Source organism: Hemicordylus capensis, chromosome 11 (assembly GCF_027244095.1).
Source record: "Hemicordylus capensis ecotype Gifberg chromosome 11, rHemCap1.1.pri, whole genome shotgun sequence".
NCBI lineage: Eukaryota > Metazoa > Chordata > Lepidosauria > Squamata > Cordylidae > Hemicordylus > Hemicordylus capensis.
In genome coordinates, this window is record NC_069667.1 from 9,325,309 (window position 1) to 9,343,965 (window position 18,657).

An 18,657-nucleotide genomic window follows, 5' to 3' on the forward strand; every position below is an offset into this window, starting at 1 on the left:
GTTCGAATCCCAGCTGCTACTATATCGGGCAGCAGCAATGTAGGAAGATGCTGAAAGGCATCATCTCATACTGCATGGGAGGAGGCAATGGTAAACCCCTCCTGTATTCTACCAAAAGAAAATCACAGGGCTCTGTGGGCGCCAGGAGTCGAAATCGACTTGACAGCACATTTTATACAGATTCCAAGGAGAAAGCTACAGTCAATACAGAAGTTCAAAATTTAACATTTGGCATAATTTTGAAATTCAGATATGAACTTGCCAATTGGGGGAAAACCCAACCCTTCTTTCATTTTGTATGTCTAATTTTGTAAGCCTTGAAAAAAAACCTTTTCTAAGAATTAATATTAAAAGGAAGTTATGCCTTGAAATTAACTGCCAGATCTGATGTTATACACCCCACTAAATCCAACAGTGTTTATGTTTGGAAAGATGGCAAAAATATTAAAATAGGATTTTCTTTTCTCCAAATGTATTGAATCCATAGTGTATGAAAGTTGTAGCATCCATGCTTAACTCAGAGGATGACAAGAATTAAGTCTGTCGACACAGCCCTGCTTTCCAGTTTGACCTAAAGGCAAAGGGTTGGAAATGTAAGCTAACTATGTTACCAACCCCCCTGATTCAAGGGCAGGCTTAGATTCCCCAAGCTACCAAAAGAGAATTGCAGGGTGCATTTACAAGCTACCAGGGAATCTGATCAGTTGGAGAAAGTCAGGCTTAAAGTCCTGAAGAGCTGCAGTAGGATGAAGATTTGGAACCTCAGAGATACTCTGTCGTCTGGACAACTTACAAGGAACAGGATATCCAAACTTCTCGGGGTTCTTGCTGAGCAAGGTGTTCTTAATGTGGCTTCGGCCGGTGTCTGACATATGTTGGAGGAAGTCAGGCTCGGGATGCATTTCCTCCTCTCTCTCTGTTTATGTTGGAGAAAGGATGCATCGTATCAAAGCATGGCAGCATTCTCCACCTCTGCGGCAGGAGACACGTGACATCAGCCGCTGCGAGAATTGCCTTAAATTAGGCCCAGATCCCATGTTATGACCCATCCTGTGTCCCAGAAACAGAGCTACTATTTCTTTAGCAGCTGCAAATCAGTCTTTTTTTAAAAAGACAAGAAAGAGCAGGATACACACAACCATGAGTGTAACTTTCCCTTCTCCGCCAGTACAGTGTGGCTTTGCAGTCCGGGGGTGGTGGTGTCGTCTAAACCTGCCACCGTCCCCCCACCAAATACTGTCCCACAATGAATAACTGCAATTACCAATTCAGAGCCCTTTTAGGATGGGAAGGGGCTGGATAGTTTGACCATGGCACCCATTAAGTTCAATCCTGGAAAGAAGACCCAAGTTGAATAAGGCTTGGTCTATGCAAGAGGAAGTGATAAGAGGCCAGAGATAGGCAAATGGCCTGTACCATATCGGGCTGCAGGGTGTGCAGCAGCAGGGGGAATCATCATCACTTTAATTCTCCTTCGTGTTTAAAAAAAATCTTGCAAGTAGAAAAGCAATTTGGAGCAGATTGGGCTAGAATCTCTCTTCCTGCTGTCCTAGCTGTTTAGTTTCAGGGATCTTTTCCCATGCGGGAGCATTAAAACATAGCATCCCCCTATATGCAGTGGTACAGGTCTTTAGGATTCTACCATTCAGCAATGTGTAATATGGGAAGCTGCTTTATACCGAGTCCGACCCCTAGCTCAATAATGTCTACACTGACTGACTGGCAATGGGTCTCCAAGGTTTCAGGCAGGAGGAGTCTGCCAGCCCTACCTGGAGATACAGCCAGGGATTGAACCTGGGCCCTTCTGCATGCAAAGCAGATGCTCTTCCACTGAGCTATGGCCCCAATCCCTAAGGGGGATATCTTTCAGCAGACAGTGCTCACATGCTCACCCATCCAAAGATATACCAGGACAAACCTTGCTTAGCAAAAAGGACAATACACACTCACTGTTGCAAGACTGGCTATTCACCCCAATGAATATAGAACATAGGCAGCTGCCTTATACTGAATCAGGCCTTGGGTCTTTTTAATAGTGTGTTTTTAGTTTAGTTTTAGCTTTAGTTTAGTGTGTGGACCGTTTGACTTATTTTACAACGGTTTCTTTTTTGCGTCTGGAAGTCGAGTCTTTGGAGTGGGAGTTTCCATATGTTGAAAGCTGTTCATGTGCTTATTTCTGGAAGTGCCTTGGGCTGCTAAGTCTATTTACTTCTGGAAGTGTCTCAGATGATCTGCCACAGAACGATGGCCTCATCACCTGCAGGTCAGGTCCAGGTCTGCAGCCACCTGCTAAATCCTCCGTCCAACATCACACATAGGATGCCCTTTATAGGAGCAGCAGACATCTGTGTGCCCTGGCAGATTTAGGCATTGTTCTCACTGAAGTGATAAACCAGCAGCTGAGCTATGCCAGTTGAGACTGCATGAGTGGCTTCAATGCTCCTTCGGGGTTCAATGATCTTCCACACCAAACACAAAGCAGAACAAAAATTCATACACATAGAAAAGCTTGGTGCCAAAGAGAAGATGTCACATCCTAGCTTTCTTCCCCGCATTTGGTTTTCAGTGCTGTCTGAAGCAGACCAGCTCAGCTGCTGGTTCCCACCTCAGCGAGAACCTGGCCCAAGTCCTAGGAAGGAGAGGTGACCTACCTATAAGCACCAGAGTCTTCCGCTTGAAGGCCGGCAGCCTCACCACTTCCTCATAAGACACCACGTCCAGCTGATCAAAAACTAAAATGAGAGAGAGAAAAGCCCTTAACTGAGCACCAGAGAAAAGCAAGGTACACCACACCTCCGACCAGCCCCACAATGAATATTTATATACTGTTTTCCAACCAAAGTTCTCAATACAATTTACACAGAATAATAATGAGAAGATGGTTTCCTGTCCCCCAAAGGGCTCACAATCTAAAAAAGAAGCATCAAAGAACCATCATCATCATCATCATCATCATCTGTTGTAAAAAGATCACACAGACTGACTACAAACAAAGGCATGACAAGGTAGCAGGGATGATACACTGGAACATCTGCAAAAAATACAACCTACCTGTAGCCAAAAATTGGTGGGACCATAACATTGAAAAAGTTGTCAAAAATGAAGATGCAAAAATATTATGGGACTGTATACAGAGGAAATAAATTCATACATAAATATATCATACAAGATCACTAGAACCACATGGAAAGTGGATTCTCACGAATGATGCAGCCTCCATTCCGCCGTCTGGGCACACAAATTGGGCTTCAGCATCCCACAACAGGCAGTCCATGGGCCAAATCCAACATCCCTGCTGCCCCTGAGGAGGACCATCTGGCCCTCCCAGTGGAAAACTCAGTGCCGTGGGGTATATGGAAGGAGCTGGTGCTAAAAGAACTCGTCAGCATTTCACTCCGACGACTGACTTGGCCATTATCCTCAGCCTCAAAATCCATCTCCAGGGCGTTTCCCGGGCTAGCCGCTCAACAGCAGCAAAATGCTTCAGTTCAGGCAAATAACATTCATAACATAAACAGCAGGGGGAGCAGTCTGGCAAAAACTAACAACCTGACAAAACAGCAACTTCTTTACGCCAGATACACAACGTCATAGCACTATATCGCAGTGATTAAATTTGAAATAAGGCATTGGAAATATGAATGGCACCCTTCTGTCAGCGTAGGGACTGCGGTGTCACAACACCGGAAGTGTGAAAGCACACTCCCAAGGGGTGTAGGAGCTGCAGAGAACACACACACATATAGAGAAGCAGCCTTGGGACACCTGAACAGTGTTCCCTGCAACAGGAATTCCCAGAGGTGATTGACTTCAACTCCCATCATCTCCAGCTGCACTGGCTTTTGGCTGGGGATTATGGCAATTGTAGTCAATGCCTGGGAATCCCTGGCATGGGGAACACTGCTCTTGAATTGGCCTTATGTTGACCCAGAGTCAAAAGCCCCCTTGCTACAAGGAAGGAAGAGAGGAGGATATGGGACAAGAGGGAAGGAAAAAGATGCTCACTGGAGCTGTGCTTCGCCAAGTACTTGTCTTTGCATTTCTTCTTCTTCGCGAAAGGGCTGCAGCTCTGGGCTTGGCTGGGGTTGTTCTGGGTCATGCTTGCAACACGCCTGGAAGAAGCAGGAGGTGGGGGTGGGGGTGGGGGTGGGGATGCAACAGAGAAGGTCCAATCAGTCCCAGCCCTTCCAAAGCAATCAATCAATCAATCAATCAATCAATCAATCAATCAATCAATCTCTTTATTTCAGTCTTTGACCAGCATACGACAGAATGAACATAAAGATGCTATAAAGTCCAAAGCAATCCACATCCCATGGCCAGCGCTGAACCAAGGGGAACCATGTCATCCAGGAACAGGGCCTGAGAACGGAGAGAGCAAGAATTGGCAGCTCAGAGTGAGATGGCTTTGAGTGAGAGAGTAGCCAGCGGATCCTGTTAAGTTGGAACTGTAAGCATGCATTTTGTAAGAGAAGAGTTTTGAAGACCAATGGACAGAGACAGAAAAGTGCAAGTTAAGCCTGCATTCAGGTTACATATGCATTATGAATTGTTTTCTCTGCATCCCCTTTTTACTTGCTGGTCTAACAGTTTGTATTGATCGGATTGGGCATCTTGGCTCTTTGGGGCCAATCTCCAGTTTTTGAGGGATGCCTGAAAGTCCAGGGTTGGAAAAGCATTGCCGACAGAAACCTTCTTAGTAAGTTCCAAGTTCCCTCCCTGGCATCTCCAGATAGGGCTGAGAGAGACTCCAATGGCCTGCTTTGCATGCAAAATGTCCCCGGTTCAATCCTGGGCAGCACTGTACCAGCTAGGAAGATAGGTACAGATTCCTGCCTGAAACTTGGGGACCTGCTACCAGTCCGTGTAGACAATACAGAGCTAGCCGGAACAACTGTTCTCTCGGCAGGGCTGTTCTTATGATTGGCGTTAGGGTGGGAGAGGCCAACCCTAATTTGGGAGCCATGAACACTTCCAATTGGCCATTGTGAGAATTCTACCAGCAAAGGGGAGGGGTCGAATTAGTGTTTGCGAGATGGGTGGCAGTGGCGAGCCTACAACTTGTACCCAGAAATAGAGTGAGGGTGGAGGGGAAGCAATCTCTGCACCTCCCACTCCTGTACTCATTCCCCCCTCCTCCTCCCTTGCTTGTAGAATTCTCACAATGACCAACCAGGCAGATGCACGGCTCCTGAACTCAGCCTGGCCACTCCTCCTACCCTAAAGAAGATTGTGAGATTAACCCCAGTATAGGGCAAGAAGGGGCCATAGCTCAGTGGTAGAGCATCTGCTTTGCATGCAGAAGACCCCAGGTTCAAGCCCTGGCAGCATCTCCAGGGAAGACTGGGAAAGACTCCTGCCTGAAACCTTAGAGAACTGCTGCTAGACAGTGCAGTCAATACTGAACTAAATGGACCAATGGTCTGACTCAACATAAGGCAGCTTCCTATTTTTCTATAGAAAAATAAAGAGAAATAAAGAGAAGGAAACATGTATTTCAGATCAAGACCCAAGACACCTGTGTGCAAGGAGATCGTGTTATAAAAACTCATCTCCTTGGGTGGAGCTTCCAGTGAGAACTTCAAAAGGGAATAAGTGTTGGCAAAAAAGCCCCCAAGAAGTCACCACCCAAGTGGGACATACCATTCTTGCAGCTCCAGGGAGGGGATGAGGCCTGCTGATCCGCTTGCAGAGCTTTCCACCCGGCCTTGCCACCAGTTGCTGTCATCTTTGTTGATGATTTCAATGACATCTCCTGTTTGGAACTTCAGCCCAGCTTCCTTGCAGGGGATGAGACTGTCCTTCTTGGGGTCATAGTCAAATTGGGCTCGTACAAACATCTGCAAGAGACAGGTCAAAGGTCATCTGGATCACCAGCTCCGAATTGCAGGTGGCAACATTGCTCAGATGGGCAAGTGGTTTAAATTGGATGCCTGAGGGACGGAAAATGTAGAGGATATCCCCTTAATTTTGCTTCTCGTTTTCTTCTCTCTGTGCCCTCAAAGAAAAGCATATTCCAACATAAATGAACATCATTTATCACATTGGTCCTTCCTCCAAGGAGCTCATGAAGTCATTACCATGTTATTCTCACAACCATCCTATGAGAGTTTTACACAAGGACTGGCAAATGGCCAGCCAGTGAGCTTCATGAATCATGGCTGAGCCGGTGATGAATCCACATCTTCCAGTTCCAAGTCTATTCGCTATAGCACACTGGCAAAAGCACACATGGCAAATGGAATCGGAGATCCATAGTAAAGTATCTGCCTTGTACGCAGAAGGTCCCAGGTTCAATTCCTGGCCGCATCTCCAGGTAGGGCAAGGAAAAACTCCTCCCGAAACCTTGGAGAGCTGCTGGCAGTCAGACAATGCTGAGCTAAATGGACCGATTTGGTGCAAGGCAGCTCTCTATGTTTCGACATCCACATGGGTTTTTCAGGGAAGATCCTGCTTGCAGAATCCCAAAAGGAAGCTAATCTTCTGCTAGCACAGAGGTGCTCAAACTTGGGTCAGATGAGGTTGGACCATCAGCCAAAGGCCACTGCAGCTGGCATGTTGGCAGCTGTAGCCCAACGACATCTGGGGACCCAAGTTTGAGAATTCCTGTGCTACTAGTTCTGTTCTTTAAAATGCACATGAGTCGTGCTGGGTGGGGGGCATACAGCATTCCTCTTTGGAAGGACAAGCAATACAGCACAGCTGGCTACCTCGTCTCAGGGCTTTCAGGGACATCCCCGTTAGAGCCAAACCTGTAATAAAAACACATTCTACAACTTTGAACACAAAGAATGAGAAATCAAACAAATTAGGTTCAGTCTGACAAGTAAAGGCAGCCTGCTCTTACTGCCTTCAAAACCCAGTGAAAATGCAAATGCTGCAGGCTCTTAATCATGGCTAAGAGAATGGGAATGGGCCACACACTCCCTTTCCCTTCCCACTCTGAAGCCATTTTCCTTCTCTCTTTCCTGCTTAGCTTAATAACTGTCCCACCGCACCTTTGTATTACACATGTGCCGATGCAAACCAATTTCTAACCATGGTTTGAATCCCTGGTTGAGGAAAATATGGTTTGCAGCACCACATGTGCTGCATGAAACCATGGTTAATGTTGGGAAAGAAAGGCAAGGGAAAGGGGAGAGTGAGGAGTAACGAGTGTGCATGTGAACCCGATTTCTTAGCCATGGTTGAGAGACCAGCACCATTACAACTGCTCTGGACCCTTGATTTTGAAAAGTTACAATCCACACACAGTCTTAGTTGCACTGTCAGCCATACAATAGGTCAGGGGTTCTTAACTTGGGGTCCATGAATGCCCTGGAGGTCCCTGTGGCCTGTGAAAAATCTGTGCTTGTGCTGAGTTTAATTTGCTTCCTGGCAACATAGAACAAAGTTCTTGAAAATTAACTGTCCCAGGTGTTTTCTCCTTTCCATTTTTCTGGAGTGTATGAAAATCCGTAAGAGGATCTGGGGGGTCCAAAGGTACCAGAGGGCCAACCCCTGCCACAGCTGATCATCTCCTATTCCTGGAGGTCTAGCCTTCCCCTCTCCTGCAAGATCCCCACCTTCTTGTGTTACCTTTGTGGCATGGGGACTACTGTAATATGGGCTCTTCCCACACTATCTGGGCAATGTGAGAAGACCTGGGCCACACTTCCTGCCCACAGTGGCATCTCCCCTCCCCTTACACTAACCATCAGGCATTTTGACCTTTTCTTTCCCATCTTTGTATTGTCCACCTTATGTAGATTTAGAGCTGCCAACCTGTTCTTCTAGCTAGGCTCCTGAACAAGAAGAAAAAAAGGGAAGTCTATCTCATCACTGCATCTCACTACTAGGAAAATACCTCCCCAGGGGTCTAGAGGAAACCAGTCTTGTGTGGGCTTGAAAAGGTGTGGGAAACCTATTTCAACATTTCAGCAGTTAGCAGCAAGATTTCACCTGAGGCTTTAGTGCCCTAGATACTAACTTTCCCATCCCTATAAGAAGGGTAACTGGGCACAAGTTGAACATGAGCCAGCAGTCGGTGCAGCTGCTAAAAACGCTAACGCAACCCTGGGCCTCATTAACTGTGCCCAAATCATGAGAAGTGATAGCTCTGATAGCTCTACTCTTTTCTGTGCTGATCAGATATCACTTGGGATACTGCATCTACTCCTGGGCACCACTTTTTAAGAAGGGTATGATAATCTGGAACAGATTGAGGAAGGCAACAAAGATGGTGAGTCTGGAAACTAAGTCCTATGAGGAAAGCTCAGCTTGAAAGAGCTGGGTATGTCAGCCTGGAGATGAGAAGGCTGAGTGGGAGATGATCATCATCTGATGGGCTGTGCAACATAAGAAGGAAGGAACATTCTCTGTTGGTCCTGAAGGCAGGGCTAGAACCAATGAGTTGAAATTGCACGGAAGAACAAAATTCTAGGGCACATTTATTACTTTTGCTTATTTGCATACAGTTTGTGTTGCTGAATTCATATTCTATTTATTGATACAGAATTTTCATTTTTTAAAAATGAAGGATACACACAGCCCTGATAATATTGTGTGCATGCATGTGTGTAGTATACTATCCTCTCTAATAAAACGCTTGGTGTCCATCCGTGGACGGACACCAAGCGTGCGTTCGTGCCTCAACTGTTCTGAGCATGCTCAGAACAGTCCAAGAGAGACACGACCACCAGCACCCGGCGGCCATGTTGGGCGGCCACAAACGGCCGCCCCGAAGAAGCCGGGACTGCGGAGGAGGGAGAGACTGGCTGAGGCGGCGGCAGAGCTGCCGCCTCGGCCATTAGCGGCGGCAAAGGACCGAGCGCCAGGAGCCACCAAACATCTTGGGTGGCCAGAAAGAGCCGCCCCAGGAAGACAGGAATGGGCCCGGGCAGCGGAGGGCCCAGCCAGAGCCGCGGGCCGCGGCGGGTGGCGGGCCCGCCAGAGCCCTGGGTGGCTGGCCCGGCCGGAGACACGGGCCGTGGTGGGTGGCAGGAGGGGGAATGGCGGCGGGGGTCCAGACCGGCCCAGGGAGACGAAAATGCTGCCGCTGCCGAAGTCCCACCCTCCCTCCCTCCCAACTTCCGAAACCACCTTACCCCGGCCCGTGACAGTTGAGGAAAGGAAGAGCTCAATTGAAGAGGGAAAGAGGAGCTCGCAAGCAGTGCTCCTCCCTCTACAAAGGCTCTGCCCGAACTGGCGCTTTAGGCGGAAAGGACGCAAGAGGCGTCCTTTCCGCCCCAAGCGCCAGTTCGGAAAGAGGCTTTGTAGAGGGAGGAGCACTGCTTGCGAGCTCCTCTTTCCCTCTTCAATTGAGCTCTTCCTTTCCTCAACTTTCACGGGCCGGGGTAAGGTGGTTTCGGAAGTTGGGAGGGAGGGAGGGTGGGACTTCGGCGGCAACGGTGGCGGCAATACTTTAAAAAAAAAAAAAGGAGAGGAAAAGGCTAGCGCCCGTTATTATAACGGGCTTCAAAATACTAGTTTACCATAAAACAAACAACATCTACAGCCCTGTTGCCAGACATACATCATAACTTCAAATGGATCAGTAAAATAAGACAGCTCTCCAATTGCCTCAAATGGGACACTTCTGAATAGAGAAAGAGGAGAAAGCAGAGTGTGTGTGTGTGTGACCTTCTACAATCCGTGTGGTCTCTTTGGAGCAAGACTCTCAAAATCATATTTCTTTGTGTAGGCCTTCTATCAAGAGTGAGGTAGAGACACATTCATGGATCTCTAAATGGAGTCCAGTGACTAACGGGTGGATTGCAACGTGATAAATCTGCTTATCTTCAAGGTGTCGCAAGACTCTTTTGCTGCTCTCTTGGAATTAATGGGCCAGGCAGACAAGTTGCAGCCAAGCAACACCAGACATCCACATCACCTTAGCAACAGCAGCACAAGTCCAGGACTGCAAGCCCCTTTTGCCATGCTTCACTTCTGCCTCCCTTCCATAACCTCAGAAGCTTTGGCTTGTGACAAAAACTGCGTGAAAGAGAAGGTCTCATCATGCAGCATCATTGTTGGGCAACCCCATCCATGCCTGGAGATTAGCCTGGAGTGCTTGTTGGAGCGCATATACTGTAGACCTATTAACTACTACTACTAATATTGTATTAGTACAGCTTTTCAGCCTTGCCTATACAAGGAGGATAAGGACAAAAGAACAGCCTTGTGGAATGAGACCTATCTGGCCCAGCACCCTGTTTCCCACAGTGGCCCAACAGATGCCTTGGGAAGCCAAACCACCAGGAAGTTTTTCACACCCGGCTTTTAGTTCACATCTCCTCTGCAATGGAGGAGATTTACTCCATTACTCTGCAATGGAGTAAATTTGGCCATTCACATATCAGCCAAATTTACCCCCAAGTCCAGGGTAAGTGCGAGCAGAGGCGTGTCTAGGGGAAATAGCGCCTAGGGCAAGCACTGAAATTGCGCCCCCTGTCAGAACATCTGACACCCATCTTTAAGATAACTTTACCATATCAGCTGAAAAATACAAGTCAGGCTTGTTCATCTTTTAATATTTCAAAAACTTTAGCAGCGGATGTAGCCAGACAAAAAAATGCTGGAAAACTACAAATTTCAGTATGCTGGGGCCATGAAATACCCAAATACTATGTGGAGGTGTAACTGGAAAACTAAACAGAACTGCCTGTCTAAATCTCTACTATGCATTGTAGCATCACTATTACATCAGTTTTAAAAATAAATGGAGAATTTGGCTTTTCCCAGATACTCTGAAAATAATTAAAGGATATGCAGAGTAAACTGTGTCACTGCTTGGAATATATTCTAGTATTTTAGAAAGAGAGAAAGAAACTCTCTATACATAGAAAAATGAGAGAAAAATGAGAGAAAGAGAGCAAGAAACTCTCTATACATAATGCCAAACTGAATATGTGTACAGTGACTTATAGTAATTTTTTAAAAAAAACACATTTCAACTGTAGCCTCTTCGGGGGGCTTCCAAAAGGCCTTGGGGGGTCTGCAAAGGTTCCCCCTCCCCCCACTGGCTTCCAGGGCCTCACAGGGATCATTTGAGCATGTGCGGTGGTCATTTTTAAAAATATATATATATTTTAAAATGGCCGCTGCAAACAAAATGGCCACAGTGCATGCTCAAATGGCCTCTGTGAGGCCTGGCATGGCCTAGGGCCTCACAGAGGTCATTTGAGCATGTGCAGTGGCCATTTTGGTTTTGGTGGTCTTTTATTTTTAATTTTTTAAAATGGCACCCCCTTCAAGTGGTACCCAGGGCACGTGCCCTGCCTGCCCTACCCTAGATACGCCCCTGAGTGCGAGCTATCGGGGAGCACTTCACACACAATTTGGGTTTTTTATTGTGCGTTAAGAGTGTAGCCAGATTTATATCCGGAGTTTTAAAATCCACATTTTGCATTGGGAGGGGGCAACTTTGAACTTGCAGTAAAGTCTAAAGCCTGCTGTCTAGGAAAGCTCCAGGAGATGGAGGCATGCCACCTCTCCTGCTGTCGCTCCCCTGCAACTGGTAATCAGAGGCAACCTACCTCTGATCCTGGAGGTAGTCTCTAGCCATCAAGATTAGTAGCCAGTGATAGGACTTGTCCACCATGAATTTGTCTAAACCCCACTTAAAGCTATCCAAGTGGGTGGCAATCACCACATCCCGTGGCAGAAAATTACACAGATGAAGTACGTGCTCTGTGAAAAAGTATGTTCTTTTGTGAGTTTCAGGAGCAACCAAAACTGCAGGGCTGCCTCCAACAACCCTGTGAGGCAGTGAAAGCTACAGCCTGCTGCAGCTTTAAACCAAGGACTAGGCACATTCTGAGGGGAAGTGTTTAGCTCAGCATGAAGGTTCTGCTCAGCTCCCATGGTGAAGAGGAGAGCTGAATGGACCTTGATGTCCAGATATAGCCTACCTCTTGATACCAGATTCCAGGGATAAGAACCTCCAGAAGCAGTATACCTGATGCCAGGATTCACCAACAGGGGAAAGCCATAGGCCTCATGCTCTGCTGATTGGCCATTTCGGTGGGGGGAAATGCAGACTAGAAGGATTTTCTTTGGCTGAACCAGACCAGTTAGGACTGCAGTACTGGGCATACCTTGAAGTAATATCCCAGTGCACTCAATGGGATTTACTTCTGAGTAGACATGCCTACAGTTCTGCCTTGCATGCCTCCTCCTCCTTATCCTGAGAAGCCAGTTAAGCAAGCACATCCATTAATAATCACTGACACCCTCGCCGATTCATCCCTGCTGTTCGACAAGGAAAGCTATTTCTCCTTTACAGATGTATTTTCAAATATTCAAATTGACAGGAATATAGCATTTGAGTTGGGGGGACCAAGTAGGACTTCCAGTTAGAGTGGCCATGCCCCCCAAAATTCTGGGTTTCACCCAGATTTTAAAGATCTCACCCAGCTTGCTTAGCCCACCCAGATTCTCCCAGATTTCAGCTTTCATTTAAAACAAACAAACAAAAAAAGCTTAGCTCCAGCCCTTGTAGAAGTGGAGTTGTGGAGCAAAAACGAGCAGTCACTCTTCTGCTCAGAAATTATTTTCTGGCCAATTTACATAATAGGCAAATTAGGCGCCTGGATTTGGAAAACCAGAATAGGGCAACCCTACTACTTCCAGTGTTCTTTTGTGTAAGGCCTCAATGAATTCTTGTTAGCGGGTTAATGATGGAAACAAGCCCTCTCCCTATATTGCATGGCCCAGCAGCCAGTGGCAGCCCCCATCGACTCTAAGGGCACCTCCTTCCCCATCTAATTGTTTAGTGGGCCTGCATGAAGCTTGGGCCAAAGCGGAATACTCTGCACAATCCTACCATTCTCAGCATGCAGTGCTTCACTTTGCCCAGGGCCAAGGGTGTGTGGAAGGGGTCTTTAAAGGAAACAGAGCCCTCCTCGCACCCCTGCACCACCTTGGTAGGTGTGCATGGGGTGCCGGGAAGTGTAGCCCTTCCCAGCACTTTCCTCCCAGAGCTTTTATCAGAGGGCTCCTTTTATCAGAGGGCTCCTTTTATCAGAGGGCTCCGTCTCCCAAGGGCCCTCCCAGCACCGAGAAAAGCACAGTACTGTATGGAATCCATGGGAAATGGCTCCTGCACAAAAGGTTGTTTGCCAAAGTGCCCCCCACCCCACTTGAAACACAGTGAAGATCACTGATGCAGGCAGTTCCATCAGTAGTAGTTGTGGTTTTTTGTTTTTTGTTTTTGCTCCTCTTCATATCTAGAAGCAAAACAATGAAAAACAAGCAGAAATAGATATAATTCGATGCACTGTGCAGGGGGTTAGAGACCTCCAAGGCCCCTTTCGACTCTAGGGAACTCTAGGATTCTATAAATTTATAGAGCATGCAGAATCTAGCTCTTTTGGGTGCAGAATTCTGATCAGAGGCAAGCATGTTTGATTTTTTGTTTTGTTGCTACCTCGAAGGTGGAAACTCCACCTACCTGGAGGGCAGACATGCGGCTCTGCTGGTTGGGAATGACCTTTAAGGAGACCGTTCCCTTGGTTTCTTTCTAGAGGATAAAGAAAAGGGAGAGAATCAAACTCTAGAGCACCCACGGAACCCAGGACTCTGCCAAGTGTTCGTATCGTGAATGTGGCCAGTTGCTTCTGAAAGCGAGAGAAGGCGAGGGCCATGGCCCTCTTTACAGCCAGCTGCTGGAAACTCAGCTTCAAGCATGAGTCAACAGCAGCTGCTTACAAAACAGGATCCAGTATTTCGCCCCTCATCCCCACCTCCAAATTTTGTTGGACACAGTGCTAGCGGTTCCAAGGAGGAGGGAGAGAGACAGTGGCATAGCCACCACTGGGCAAAGGTGACAGATGCCCTGGGGCACTGGGGGACACCACTGGTGGGGATCGCCCCTTCTCCAGGGCACACTCCTTTGTCCCCCTCCCACCCACAACTGTCTGGGAGTGTGAGGCATGGGCCCTCATCCACTCCCAGCCAGCATTTTGCTCAACAGCTGGGTGCTCTCTTTCTCTTCCTTGCTCTGAGTGGAAGAAAGCACCCAGCCAGAAAACAAAGCACCAGCTGGGAGCAGGGAAGGTGCCATGCTTCCCCCCTTCCCCATTCTGGCCATGCCCCCTGTGTTGGCATGCATCTGATGCCGATTCAAGGGGGCAGCAGCAGCCTTCCCCCTCATCGCAGTAGCAAGCCCCCTATGCTACGGGAGAGAGATTAAGACTAATAACCCTGGTCGCCTGGAGGCTAGGAGAGATGATTCAGGGTCACACCAGACATGATGTGAGTGAGCAGCAGTGGGATCACCTGTCTCTCCTCTAAAGCAGGGAAGGGGAGGCTCCAATCTTGACTGGAGCAGCAGTGCCATGCGGGAGGGTTTAGCCCAGGCCTGCTCAACTTAGGCCCCCCAGCTGTTTTTGGACTGCAACTCCCATAGTCCCCAGCTACAGTGGCCAGTAGCCAGGGATTATGGGAGTTGTAGGCCAACATCTGCAGGAGGGCCTAAGTTGAGCAGCCCTGGTTTAACCTTATACCATTTCCCCGATCTCACCCACCCCCCAGGGATTTCCAGATGTTGACTACAACTCCCATCATTCCCTGCTGCAGTGGCCTTTGGCTGTGGACAATGGGGGTTGTAGGAATCCAACATCTGGAAACCCCTGAACAGGGATGTGGACTTGTTTGCCTGCACACAAACACAGCTACTATTAGCTTGGCTGGCAGTGGGGGCCGGGTGTGGGATACAAGCACAAAACAGGTACCGGCCTTTCCGCCAGAGCAGGGCTGATTGTAACTTTACAGAGAGGATTTCAATAACATTAAAAAAAAAAAAAAACTACAGGGAGAAAACAGCTCTCCCTCTCACACACAGCGTGGCAGCCCTGAGGAAACCTGGAGCCCCCCACAGCTTCTTTTGTGTTATTTATTTAAACAAATCAGGGGAACCAGGCCACAGATCTTCCGAGGGCTCTCCCAGGTCAGAATTGGGGGCAGGGTTTTCTGAACTTGGGTCCCCAGATGTTGCTGGGCAATCACGGCACAACCGGAGGCAGGGTGCAACATGATGCCTTGCCCTGTGCTGGTTGGGGCCAGCCCCCTTGCAAGCTCAGGAAGGGGCACCGGAGGCAAGGAGGGAGGAAGGTGGCCAGCAGCCTCCTCTCCTGTTTCTTGCAGGCTTTGCAAGAGTGTGAGGAGAGGCACTCCTTGCAAAGCTTACAAGGGACAGCTCAACCCCAAAGAGCTGCTTCAATGGCTGCGGAGGAGGCACCACGCTGCCCTGCTGGCACAACTACTACGACAGACATTTACCGTATTTTACGGACTATAAGACGCTACCGACTTTAAGACGCACCTTAATTTTAATCCAGTTTTTCAGAGTTTTAACATATTAAACTGTTAAAACATATAAGACGCTCCTGAATTTTGGCGGATATTTTTTGAGGAAAAAAGTGAGTCTTATAGTACTGCTTCTCGACAAATGTTTCCAAAGCAGTTTACGTAGATAAATAATAGATAAACAAAATGGCTCCCTGTCCCCAGAGGGCTCATAATCTCAAAAAGAAACATAAGATAGACACCAGCAACAGCCACTGGAGGGATGCTGTGCTGGGGGTGGAGAGGGCCCCTGTCCCCTCTAAGGTGTGCGCATGTGTGCGCGCTCACAAGTTTTTGGATATCCGCTGAGTTCACTTTAGATCCCGCTCAGGTTGAACCAGGAAGGCCCCTTTCTGAATGCAGGTGTGCACACACTGCCTTGATACTGCTGCTCAGAACAAAACTCATTCCTCACAGAGATGAAAGAAATTAGAGGGACCACTGGATAGGGCCCGTTGCTCTTCCTCTGCTCAATAAAGATAATTGCCACTTTTTAAAAGCGCCTCTTTCCCCAGTTAGCAGGGAGCACCTCAGTAACCTGCCACCCAAGGTGATTGCCTCACCGGGGAGGACAGCTGGTTTTATGGGAGCAAGCCTGAAGCGTCCCCTTTGCTAAGCAGGGCCCACCTTGATTTGCATTTGGATGAGAGACTACAAATGAGCGCGGTAAGATATTCCCCTTAGGACAGAGCTACGCAACTGCCGATGTTGGCCTACAATTCTAATAATCCCTGCCTATTGGCCACTGTGGCTGGGGAATTATGGGAGTTCGAAAACAGCTAGAAAGTCAAAGTTGAGTGGCCTTGGCTTAGGGGATGGGGCCAAAGCTCAGTAAAAGAGTATTTGCATGCCAAAGGTCCCAGGTTCACTCCCTGACAGCATCTCCAGGTAGGACTGGGAGAGACACCTGCCTGGAGCCTTGGAGAGCTTCCAAGTCAGTGAAGACAATACTGAGCTAGATGGACCAGTGGTCTGACTCCATATAAGGCAGAATCATATGTTCCTTGAAAGGGCCCATCCCTGAGGACAACCACCCTTGGAAGGAAGGCCAGGTCCCTCCTTCCCTGCTCTTGTACCTACCAACATCTTCTGCAGCTGGTCTACAGAGTGGTTGGTGACACTTTCCCCATTGATTTCTAGGATCTCATCCCCCATGTGAAGGGAGCCTGCCAGAGTAGAAATAAAATTAAATTAAATTAAAATAAAATTAAAATGTTTAGCATTGATATAGTGCGTTTGTCTGCTCAAAGCACTTTACATAGATTATGTTACTTTAATCCCTACAGTAACTCCGAAAGGGAAGCCAGTCTAATGGTCTCCGTACTGCAGAGTTGGGACTGAGATGGAGGGAGGGAGCTTGCTTTAGGACAAAGCCATCTCTTCTCCAGCCAAAGTCACTCACCGATATGGCTTTCTACTCCGCAAAGGGCTTTGGATGAGCTCCCTGTCAAACTAAGAGCTTCTCTAGCTCTGGCTGCTTTTTAAAAAAACCCTCAAAACTAGAAAAATGTGAAAGCCTGGGGGGAAAACCACCCCTGAAAAACGTTTTTTCCAGGGAAAAACCAGAGGAGGGGTTTCCTGGAGGGGGGGAGATTTTCCCCATTACACACACACGGCCTTCACATCTCTACTCAAGACACACCTGTTTAGTAGGAGGCTTTTAGTTAAAACTTGTAAACGGTTTAATTGTTCTTAACTGGTAAAACTATTCTAGCTGGATTTTTTAAAAAAAAGTTAAGTCATAAATACTACCTAGAGATACATATATCAGGTGGTATATAATATGATAGATAGATAGATAGATAGATAGATAGATAGATAGATAGATAGATAGATAGATAGACAGAAGCAGCAGCCATCAGGACGAATCTCAAAAGAACTGGTTTTTACCAGGAGTAAAACCAGGTAAAATGCCACCTAATGGCGCAGCGGAAATGTCTTGACTAGCAAGCAAACCAGAGATTGCCAGTTCAAATCCCCGCTGGTATGTTTCCTAGACTATGGGAAACACCTATATTGGGCAGCAGCGATATAGGAAGGAAGCATCATCTCATACTGTGTGGGAGGAGGCAATGGTAATTGTAAGGTATTACTATCCTCTTATTACAGTGGGGGAACTGAGGCCAGGCTTTGTTCCCTAGTACTGCTAGCTTCCTCCCCTTGCCACAACACCCAGGGAATGTCCTTTTCAGTAGGGATGTGCACGAATCAATTTTTTAAATTCAATCTGTACTCAAATTGAGTCACTCCCAATTTGTTTTGGGTCCGAATCTGCCCCCCCACCGCCATATCAGCCCAGGTTCGATTTGTTTCTGAACCCAAATAGATTCAGACAAAAAAAGGGGTTCCAGGGATGAAAGAGTGGGGTGGGTGGTAGTGCCCAATGGGTGGAAGCTACCACCCACATTTCAAAGAAATGGGGCAAAGGAGTGATTTTTTTAAAATTGATGATTGCACTTCTTTAAGCTTTTTCCCATAGGGAATAATGGGGAATTTCATCAGCCTTAGTTATAACTTCACGTGGGGAACACCAGGGTGGCCCAGTTATGGTGGGTGTACTGCCCAATGGGTAGAAGGGAGCTACCAGCTAGATTTTGAAGAAATTGGGCAAAGGGGTGATTTTTAACAATTTTTTTAATTTGGCATGAATTTGTGGCAGACTTAGGGCAGAAAAGGGGTTTGGAGGGCAGAAGAGTAGATCAGGTGGTAGTGCCCCAATGGGTGCCCACTTCCACCCAGATTTCAAATAAATTGGTGAAAGGGATGATTTTTAATTTTTCTCTGACGTTTGCACTTCTTTAAGCTTTTCCCCATAGGGAATAATGGAGAATTTCAGCAGCCCCATAACTCCACTTGAGGGGCACCAGGGTGGCCCAGAGCGGGTTGTGGTGTAGTGCACATAGGGTGCCAACCACCCCGAAATCAACAAGCCCATGGGGCACTGGGTTTTATTGTTTTCAGTGTCTGAGGTTCCGGAACACCTCAACTTCCACACATTGGGCACTACCACCCAACCCAATTTGGCCACAAAATGGATGTCCAAATCTCCAAATTTTGGGGAGTCTGAAACTGGGGTGATTTTTTTTTTAACCCGAATCTGGGCAATTGAGCACAGGGGTGATTTGTTATGTCTACAAATCACCCGAATCAGCCAGATTGGGGTACAAATCATTTTGTACCTGAATCAATTTGCACATCCCTACTTTCCAGCACCATGGAAGGAGTCAGACCAAGGCCAGTGAGTATTTCCAGCCCCACCCTCCAAAGCGCAGAAAATGCTTGCTATTGTCTATGAGTAGAAGAGAGTTCAAACATGTTGGGTTCAAAAGT

At 47.5% G+C, this 18,657-nt stretch overlaps 1 protein-coding gene across 4 annotated transcripts in view; it reads right to left on the minus strand.

The window, feature by feature from the left end:
- LOC128335746 (55 kDa erythrocyte membrane protein-like) overlaps positions 1 to 18,657 on the minus strand; it is a 52,686-nt gene that overhangs the window by 5,354 nt on the left and 28,675 nt on the right. For 2 of the 4 annotated variants that reach the window (XM_053274474.1, XM_053274472.1), the window contains exons 3-8: positions 16,408 to 16,493; positions 13,433 to 13,501; positions 5,644 to 5,840; positions 4,006 to 4,112; positions 2,652 to 2,732; positions 794 to 916 (exon numbers count right to left, since the gene is read on the minus strand). In XM_053274474.1, coding sequence (XP_053130449.1) covers positions 794 to 916; positions 2,652 to 2,732; positions 4,006 to 4,112; positions 5,644 to 5,840; positions 13,433 to 13,501; positions 16,408 to 16,482 — 652 coding nt within the window. In that variant the 5' untranslated portion in view covers positions 16,483 to 16,493. The remainder of the gene's footprint in view (positions 1 to 793; positions 917 to 2,651; positions 2,733 to 4,005; positions 4,113 to 5,643; positions 5,841 to 13,432; positions 13,502 to 16,407; positions 16,494 to 18,657) is intronic. The other 2 variants (XM_053274475.1, XM_053274473.1) reach the window with 2 other exon arrangements.